This window comes from Gadus macrocephalus, chromosome 10, assembly GCF_031168955.1.
Source record: "Gadus macrocephalus chromosome 10, ASM3116895v1".
NCBI lineage: Eukaryota > Metazoa > Chordata > Actinopteri > Gadiformes > Gadidae > Gadus > Gadus macrocephalus.
The window spans coordinates 6,500,545-6,511,108 of NC_082391.1; the positions used below are offsets into that span (position 1 = coordinate 6,500,545).

Genomic DNA, 10,564 nt, shown 5'->3' on the forward strand with positions numbered 1-10,564 from the left:
CTCTGAACCCAAATTCCTGTAAAAGATGAAAGAGTTGAAATTGTGTGACAATATCAAGATGTTCCGTGTATTTTGGCTCAAGTAAGACATTTTAAGTAATTTAGGGCTCTTCTTATCGGTTAACCAGCCTCAATCCGAATTCTTCTATGAGATGTCATAGTTAATATTCCATGTCCTTCACAACTTCCCAGAAGCCTTAGCTCTTTCACCAGCTTTAGTGCCACCTCACATTGATTTAGTTTTGCAATGGGGGGGGGGGGGTTAGGCAGAACCCAAGTGCAGGGACAGACAACAGTTGAGGACAGTTTCAAGGATTTAATCCGGTACAGGATCGGGCAGGTAGAGAGCAGACAGTAAGTCACCGATAGGTAGGTAGGGAATCATCGGTGGGTCAGCAGGCGAGGGGTCGGCAACGGGAGGGCAGACAGGCAGCCGAGGAGCAGGAAACAGGGAAGCAGACAGGCCGGCAGGGACTCGACAACAGGCGGGTGGTCAGACAGACGAGGGTTCGGAAACAGGCAGGATCAGCGTTGTAGAAACAGTTCAGGAGTTGCGGGAAAGCTCTGTGAGTAACAAGAGACGATCTGGCAGAGACTGAGTGGAGAGAGAGGATTTATATAGAGGGAGCACAGGCGAAGGTGGTTGAGCTAATTAGAGCAGATCAGGGTGGCAGGCAGGTTAATGGGAAAACCAGGGGCGGACCATGACAAGTATACTCACTTCTCTTATTGATTTCTGCAAACATTTACCTAGTAAATGTTACTAAGTGCTAACTTTTATAAAGTTGAAGAGTTGAGTTTTTACATAAGTTGTGCGTTGTTGTCCGAGTTCCATTATCCAATGATCCAATGCCCTATCCAATATTGCTTTTCTTAAGAAAAGCTAAACTATTAGCTTTGGTAAAAGGCCAAATCAAATGCAGTTGATCGCCTGCTTGATCCACAGAAGAACTAAAATTACACCAAACTAAAACTATGACAAAAGGAATTGTCCCTAAAGGTCTTTTTTTTGTCAACCAGGTCAAGGACAAGTATAGCACACGCACACACTTACGCACACACACACACCGACACACCGGCACACACACACACACACACACACACACACACACACACACACACACACACACACACACACACACACACACACACACACACACACACACACACACACACACACACACACACACACGCACAAACAATACTAGCAACTCCTGTGGTCATTAAGGAACAACAAACAACACTCCAACCTACTGGCCCAGGAGCTCCAAGGGCCGAGTTAAGATTGCTTTACCTCTTGGGGGGATCACAGTCCAGCCAGATGGTGGATCTGCCCAGGAAACACAGAAGAAAAGACATGATAGTTACAAGGGGGACTGATTCTAGATTCAAGATGTTTAATTCACCAAATACCAAACAACAATGCAGGATAATTTCACAGACATTAATGTATATATATATATATATATATATATATATATATATATATATATATATATATATATATATATATGTTTAGATTAAAAAATTAAATATAATAATATTGTCAAATAAATTAATAATTAATGAATAATTCTGGTTCTGATTACTTGCTAGTGCTAACGTTATGGGTGCACCTGTAGCTGGTGACTTGATGAAGAAGTGAGTCCTTCTGCTACAACACTAACACTCTCACTCTATACTATAAGGCTGGATTCATGGACATCCAGGACATGTCATTCCAAGTGGGTGAGTGTGAAGCCAGTGGAAACACAAATCCATCAGAAATATATATCAAATATTTTTAAAAGCATTATAGCTGTTCAAACACTATAATCAATACACACTATGATCAACAATATCATTCTCTGCAATTATATTGTTCAATATGTAAACCCATTTCCAGATTGATTTTAGATATGACTCACACAGTCAAAATGTAAACATGAAGACTTTGATAATTCACCCTCATCACATCACACTTCATTTTATTTTATCATCCCAAAAATATGTAATTAAGCATTGCAATGATGGAACATAACCAAAAACGTTTTGTTTTCCAAGTCCATATACAATATTCCATTAGATAAATACATTTAAAACGTTTTTTGATACCTGTGTTTTGTAAACCAAATCTATTGCATGTTTTGACCTAGTGACAATCACAGCTCAAAGTATTAATCCAAATGCTTTTGAAGGTTCTAATGATCTACTTCTGCCTGTTTCCTGTATTCCAACCCCAGGCGACCACTAGAGGGCAGCATTGGCACGAACATGTCACGCTTTGCAATACACCCAGAATGACCCAGCAACTCCAACCCACAGCCTGAGGTTATTATTACACAGTCAATAAAGCAATATTCTGCCATTCTCACTGCCTAATTGATCCCGTTGCTCCCCAAACAACGCGTGTCGTGGGGTGTGACATTCTGTGGCCACAGCGGTTCGCTGCAGACGGTCAGTGCCATTTATCATGATCTCGTTGCTGTGTTATTCACTTGGTGGCCATCTGCGGACAGCATGCAATGCCCTCGCTGGTCAACGGTCAAGGTCAGGGCCCCTGAAGCCGTCTGCGGCTGTCAACACATCGCCTTGCTCTCGGGCCCTGAGAAATACTCAAGATAAAGGGGGGGGAGGGTCGTTGGGACGTGGGCTTTCCAAAAGACACATACTCAGACACAGTCTCTCTCTCTCTCTCTCTCTCTCTCTCTCTCTCTCTCTCTCTCTCTCTCTCTCTCTCTCTCTCTCTCTCTCTCTCTCTCTCTCTCTCTCACAAACACACACACACACACACACACACACACACACACACACACACACACACACACACACACACACACACACACACACACACACACACACACACACACACACACACACACACGCACACACACGCACACACATCAGGACACACACCCCTCATCAGAATTGCTTATGGTTAGGGGAAATAGTCTGTAATTACTTGCTCAATTACCATTCTCTTCCCTCCGACAAGAACTAAGTCCATTGCGCAGCCAAAGGGTGCATCAGCTCACCTGACAGCGGTCCTCACCTGCTGCCAAGGTGTTGCTTAAGGCTTTACCACAACACAAACATGTAAACCACTTTGTCGGCTTGACTAATTGACTTAGATATTAGTAGCCTACCCATATAATAGGCATAATATATTAATGTAGGCCTTTGTATAGCTTAAAGTCCTAGGCCTATTTATAACAAATGGTGTGACAATATTGCCGGTAATCCGTGCATTTGCGGCAATTCGTAGAAGGGCTTTCCCTAATTTGATTTAAAAACCATGATGGTGATTGAGAACATAACTCGTTATTCAACAAATCATCGCGATAGAAAAGTTATCGATAGAAAAGTGCGGGTTCTCCGCGAAACCCTTTGTTGAGCTGTCAGCCTGTTTGAGAGGCGTAGAATAGTGGATCAGCGTCCCCGCTCTCGTGCAACGCATCCAGCGTCTCTCGTCTCGAGGTTGCCTCGTGAACCAGGGGCGGGGCCGAAACTCGCGCGCGCTGTCTCGGTCCCGCCCCGCGTTCTCGCCACCTCTCAGTGGAGACGCACTCCACGGCAGAGGAGGAGGTCCCAGTACGCCTTGCAGCCGCGCCTACTTTTACAAATCACAGGGATTCCCCAACCGCCGCAATTCCTAGTGTTTCTGTTCACACCTCCCCTCGGTCCCAGCGGGGCTCCTCCCCTCGGTCCCAGCGGGGCTCCTCCCCTCGGTCCCAGTGGGGCTCCTCCCCTCGGTCCCAGTGGGGCTCCTCCCTCTGTCTCCAGGTGCCTCCCTCTGTCTCCTCCCTCTGTCTCCAGGCTCCTCCCTCTGTCTCCAGGCGCGCTAGACTGCCAAGAGAAAAAATAAGTGTAGCAAAAAAAAAAAAAAAGCTTCTGGGTTTTGATTTCAAGCACAACCCCTGCTGGATCGCTATGGGTGTGTGCGGGGCGTCTCTCTCTCTCTCTCTCTCTCTCTCTCTCTCTCTCTCTCTCTCTCTCTCTCTCTCTCTCTCTCTCTCACTCTCTCTCTCTCTCTACAGGAGCAGCACACCAGCGCTGCAGTGTCAACCCTGAACAAAAGGCTACAGGGAAGGCAGAGCCGAAGCAGGGGAACTCAGGGAGACCGACAGCAGCCAGGACAGCAGAGTCAGGCAGCTTTAGGCAGAGTGAGGCAACTGAGTGAGGCTGCAGAGTGAGGCAGATTGAGGCAGCAGAGTGAGGCAGATTGAGGCAGCAGAGTGAGGCAGAGTGAGGCAGAGTGACCACGCTCTCAGCCAGGAGCCAGGCGTGCCTCTTAGAGCTCCTGTTGACACCCCAGTGGACACGAGAGGGGGAACGCTCAACACCCTCAGCCTGCCCTGCCCAGCCTGGGAGGATCCCACCCTCCACCTCCACTTTGTTCCAGCCCCCCGGGACAGCAGGAGACCCCCCTCCCCTTGTCCCCCGATACAGCTGAAAGGGCCCTCTCTCCAGCCCCCTCCATTTCATCCATCTCCTCACCTGCGCTCCTGGAGATGATGTCAGAGGATGCCTGCCGCTCCCCGGTTGGCCTGGACTGCTGCAGCTGCTGCCTGGACCTGGCCAGCGGCAGCGACTACCCCGGGACCCCTGCCGGGGCCAGGGGGGGCCCGCCGGGGTCAGGGCCACCCGGCAGCCCCCTCAGCCCCAGCGTCAGCCACTTCCGCCAGCTCCGGGAGCAGCTGGTGTACGAGAACCTCAACGCGGACAAGCTGAGGAGCATCATGAGGCAGGACTCCCTGGAGGCGGTGGTCCGGGACCCCTGCTTCTTGCTCAACGAGGGCATCTGCAACCGCAACATCGACCAGACACTGCTCTCCATCCTGCTCTTCTTTCACAGGTAGGTCTGGCCTCCGAGGAGGAGGAGGGGTCACCTCACCCCCCCCCCCCATACCCCCCCTCACACAGCATTACGCACACACACCCACTACCCCCTACACCATCCCTGTGGATCGCTGTCGGAGTGGGTTGATAATGGGGTTTTGTGATTGTTTCTCGTTAAAGTGTTCTTTCTCCAGCGCTTTCTTCAGTGTATTTATTCCGTAAACACTATGCGCTGCGACTGCAGAGTGAGTGTTCTCTGGGTTCAGTGAGTTGTTTCTTTGGATGGGGTGTGACTCACCGGGCAGCGTGGCAGTTCCTCAAGGCCTCGGGTCTAAAGACGTTTGGATTTGTAAATGTTTTCCAAATATTCACAAGGATCAAATGCAGGACACTGCACATGGCAGACATCGCTGTCTGCTGTACTACAATACTGCAATACGTACTCATTTAGCACTGAAGTCTGAGGAGGTTTTTATTTGGCGATGTTTGTGCGTTTTATGAAAGTATGCCAGGGGTGAATTTGACTGTTGTGTTTGTCTTTCAATTTCTGGTTGAGAACATTTGCCTCATAAACGTGATAGGAACAGCAGATACAAGGCAGTGCTGTGTGCGAGGGAATGCTCGTCTCAAGTGCTTGTGCTGCGTGAGGTAAACCTGAGGTCAATGTGCCATCTCTTCCTGAACACGGTGCTATCATATATTAACCTTTGCAGGAACTCTGATGTGTCATTCTATAATTATGTTTTATACGGGCATCCCTGATGAAATGAAGCAACCATGTTTACCAACAAAGCATGGCTTCTGTGCCCTAACAGTTGAGTTATGAGTATTAAACACACATGAACATGGTCAACAAGGGACCTCCGGTTACATGTTGGGGGCAGAATCCACAGGCATTATCAAGGTCATGGTGGTGTGTTCCCCGGGGATGTCTGTGTTTACGGACTGCCTTGTGTATTGTGCGTGAGGAATGTACAGGGGTATGTGCAGGGGTTTGTTGACTTCCTCCAGCCTAGCTGCGGTTTAGAGCAGATGGTTGAAACATATCTAGAATATAACGCAGAAAATATATGTATTTTAAGGGCTGTGCTGTAGAGCCATAGAGGGACTCTGTCAGTTAAACTCTTAAGGGGAAGCTGATAAGATATTGAGAATACACTCACAGTAACTGTTGCATATAAAGTAATACACAGTTGTGCTTAGCATCAGTTACAGACACCAATCCTAGAAGTACTTACATCCACCCACCCACCCACACACCTGTGCCTCCGTTTTCATTAGTTACCTTTATAATACTTTGCCTGAGAGCATTCTGTTTAGGTGATATCCTATCATCATCGTGGCCGTTTAATGAATGCCGTGTGCGTTTGTTTGTGTGTATGTGCGTGTGTTTCTTTGTGCATGTATTCTTGTGTGCATGTGTTTATGTGTGTGTTTGTGTGTGTGAGTGTGTGTTTGTGTGCGTGTGTGTGTGTGTGTGTGCTTGTGTGCGTTTGTGTGTGTGTGTTTGTTTGTGTGTTTGTGTGTGTGTGTGTGTGCTTGTTTGTGCGTGTGTGTGTGTGTGTGTGTATGTCTGTGTATGTGCGTGTGTGCATGTACAGTATGTATGTGTGTGCTTCCAACACAACTGTTGATGTTGATGTTGCAATAAAGCACTTTCTTCCAGCGTTTAGCTGGGAGTGGAATCCATTACCAGGGGTCAATTAAAACAGTTTTCACTCCCACGCTCCTGCCCATTAGGGTCTATAAAGTCATTTGGCTGATTGCTGCTGTGTGTTTATGAGGATTAGGATGCACTGTGTACGTACATCTGCCAATTGGCTTGTTCATTTGGCAGCAGGCTTGCCAGTGACTTCAGCCTCAAATTAACGCTCACCACACCACAGTCCCATAAAGCTGTGAGCGACGTTCTGCTCATGAACCCGACCATCAGCAGAGGCCTGGCCTCTGGGAACACCCGCAGTCGCTGCATTCTGTTTATCGGAAACAGTTGAAGCGACCGAGCCCTTCTAGGAAACTGCAACAGTGGTGCCGGAACCTCAGATGAAATGTTTGTCGTTATACAATCGTAATCCTGAATGTAGGGATATGATCCGTAATGGTTTCTGTTGTTCTAAAGTTGGCCGAGGTGAGAAGGCTGAATCTAGGTGTTCTATTAGTTCTTCCTCGAACATTCCTTTGGCAGAACAAGGCCTGGTTACATTTTAACGTGTTGGATCGCGTGTCGACTGGTGGGCTCCGCGGCTGTGTGGCTCTCAGGGCTATTGTAATCATTCAGAGATGATAACAAGATAGTGAACTTGAAAAGACAGTACTGCAGGACAGTAAAACTCAAGTTTATAATGTACAGTAATTTTTACGGTTGGCTTCAAAACCCATAATTGACTGGTTATGATTATGAACACACATACACATACAAACTCAGACATCTCAATCCCTCACCCACCCACCCACTCACTCAGACAAACACACACACACAGGCTTACTGAGTAAATTTCCCTTCCAATGGAAAAGTTTTTCCCCATGTGCTCCGTTATGTAACGCCTCACTCATGGTGCTATTAATATGGACACCTTTTTCACGGGTGACATAGAGCAGCCGAGTTCACCAGAAGAACATTCTGTGCTTCATTTATTTATGATAGCGAGGGTGTGGCCCCGATAGGACTGAGGACAACAGGGTCAAGAAACGGTTGTACACACACACTCTGGCGCCTGTTCCAGCGAGGACTGGTGAGTAGAGTCAGAGGACAAAGTACAAAATTTCGCTCCGGGACAAGGTCAGCCCGCCACTCTGGATACCTTTCCACTCATAGAAGAATTATTGATTGGTTTTCCTCACACCTTCAATGCGGCCCGGGGGAACAGGTTGTCTGGTATGCAGCGCAGAAAATCCTAACGCAAACAAGGGCTTTCTTGTCCTTGTTCTGGGGTTGTGGTCGAGCTGTCAAGGGGACAGTGGATTGTGTCATGTATGCAAACAGCGTTAAAGGCTAATCAAAACTTGGAGGTGTTTAACCTTTTTATTTTCTTTTGTGTGCTCAACAATGTAGTTTGCTAGTAACACACACACACACACACACACACACACACACACACACACACACACACACACACACACACACACACACACACACACACACACACACACACACACACACACACACACACACACACACACACACACACACACAAAAAGCTGAGACATATCATGCAAGCACATGAGTAAAGAGGCCCAACTCTTAAGACTCTGCTTGTAGACGTGCAACCTTGCCCTGGCCCTGCGGTGACCCTCGGTGCCTGGCCGTGCCAGCTCTAATGTTTGCCTGACAAACAGACGCCTTAGTGGGAACATTCTGTCCCTGAAACTCCCTCTGGAGTGAGAAATATGGACACAGGATCACGTGACAATGTTCACTGAATTGTCCCTCGGTCAACATTACAACTAATGATCCGATACTTGGATTCCAAGCATGTGCCCTCCCTGTGCAGAGTTTCTTTGATGCCGTAACACATCCACCAACAATGCCCACGTGCACAGGCCTAATGGACACGTGCAGGCAGGTACTTCAACTTGTGTTGATGTGAATGCAATTCTATGCACAGTGCACAGTCCACACTTTTCTTTGGAACAATCCTCTGCCCTTTGGATGTCAGGTTGAGAGTATATCACGCATATATACGTGAGAAAGAAAGACACATTTATGCGCACGCACACAAACACATGCACACACACACACACACACACACACACACACACACACACACACACACACACACACACACACACACACACACACACACACACACACACACACACACACACACACACACATGCATGCAAATACACAGACATGCACGCACACACACATGCATGAAAGCATACACGCACATGAAAGCACACACACACACACACACACACTCACACATGCATACATGCAAACACACACACAAACACACACACACACACACACACACACACACACACACACACACACACACACACACACACACACACACACACACACACACACACACACACACACACACACACACACACACACACACACTCACACATAGTGGGCACAGTTGTAATCCTATTCTGTTGATCTAACACAGTTCCTTACTCGGCTGAAGCTTGCAGGAGTTCATACATTTTTTAAATATTTCCGTTCTTCTTCGGCTAGACTTGTGATGAAAGCGCTGCCGGGGCTGAGGGCTGTGTCCTCATGCTGAGGTCACGGCAGAAAATAGGGTTCTCTTTTCTCCTTTAAATAAACATAAGAGTTGCTAAGCAATCGTTTCGACACATTGGCTGATTGAGTCAGATTATCGCTACATAAAGTAAAAAACCTTTCCAGGGTCACATGATAGAGTTGAATTTGTGATGTTAGGTGTATTTTAACTTAGGGAAAAATGTTTGTTTCCAGATAACGTCAAATACAGAGATATGTATAGAGACGTGAAAGCAGCCTGGTGTCAATGAGGTTTCACAGGATTATTATGAGGATGTTTCCACACTTCTGACTCTGGCTTTCGGGTCAGGTGTCGTTCGTCATAATGGCTGCAAAGTGGAAAATAATAAACATGGAAAGAAAAAGTGTGAAACGGCAAATGGAACCAAGTATTGGTTTTCAAAGAGGTGTCGGGGCACGTGAAAATAGTGACTCCGGTAATGTGCTTGAACTTGGCAAACATTTCTGAAGTAAAGGGAAGTTCAATATGCGGAGAAAACATTCTGCATTTGACTTTTTGTTTAGAAAGTAGGGTAAGCGGTGCGCCCGTTAACGAGTGGTTGGCTCGTTAATGAGGGTACTCGTTAACCGTAACGAGGGGACATCTCTGCCCAGGCCTGGCTCCCAAAAGAAGAGGAACGGTAAAGCTGTGTTGTCCCAGTTTAGACGGTTGGCACTGGGGAGAGGGGCATACTGGAAGCGATGTGCTAAGGGACGGGCAGAGTGGTTGGCTACTGTGAGAATGATCATCTACTTCTTTATTTTGACAAGGGATTTAAATTAGTTTTTCAAATTATCTGTCAACATTTGTAGGTTTAAGAAACCGTACAGTTCTTCTGAACTTGCTTAATTAAACTAATTTTCAAACCTCTACATGCATTGCCCAAATCAGCCCACTCCAACGAGTATGCTCCAACAAAAGGTTTACTAATTTAAAATGTAATTATAGTATTAAATGTCGTCATACGTAATAACACTGTCCCAGTATGTGCTTTTAACATAGTGGGACTTTAACTAGAGAGAAGAACACTGAACTGTCAAAACACTCCACCACAATTCACCAGCTCACAGATCTCCCTCCACATCACACCTGTTTATTCTCCCTTGTGACACACCACGGGTGAAATGGGGTAAGCGATGTATATGTTCTTAGGTTCCGTCTGAGAGACCCCCCAGGGAGCAGGGACGGGAGGAACTCGTTAGACATCAAACCATGACATGACGCTGTTTGGGCGATAAAAGCTTACAAACCAGAAGACTGCATAACTTTGAAATCAATCGTCACACCAACAACCCAATCAGCGAGTGACACGGTACTTCAAACAGACTCTCGGTCGGTTTGATCGGCGAGTCGGCGTTCACACCGTGAATGTTTGCAATGCTTTAACTCAGTAGTTGAATGGGTAGCTGAATCGATGTGCACGGCAGCGTTTGACAGTTATACTGAGACAGGGCAGGTTGTTGTGATGTGTGCAGGGTGAGGTGAGGGGGCTAAGTGTGTAGACATTGTTAT

The 10,564-nt window shown here is 46.9% G+C and overlaps 1 protein-coding gene and 1 long non-coding RNA gene across 2 annotated transcripts in view; one reads left to right on the top strand and one right to left on the bottom strand.

The window, feature by feature from the left end:
- Positions 1-302: 302 nt before the first annotated feature.
- Positions 303-4,616, bottom strand: LOC132465601 (uncharacterized). The gene is made up of 4 exons (XR_009527622.1): positions 4,476-4,616; positions 3,650-3,824; positions 1,254-1,329; positions 303-594 (listed from the first exon to the last, which is right to left on the bottom strand). It is a non-coding gene; the product is annotated as an uncharacterized LOC132465601 (long non-coding RNA).
- tsc22d3 (TSC22 domain family, member 3) overlaps positions 3,976-10,564 on the top strand; it is a 20,588-nt gene continuing 13,999 nt past the window's right edge. The window contains exon 1 of the mRNA XM_060062300.1: positions 3,976-4,833. Within this exon, the coding sequence (XP_059918283.1) occupies positions 4,490-4,833 (344 nt within the window). The 5' untranslated portion in view covers positions 3,976-4,489. The remainder of the gene's footprint in view (positions 4,834-10,564) is intronic.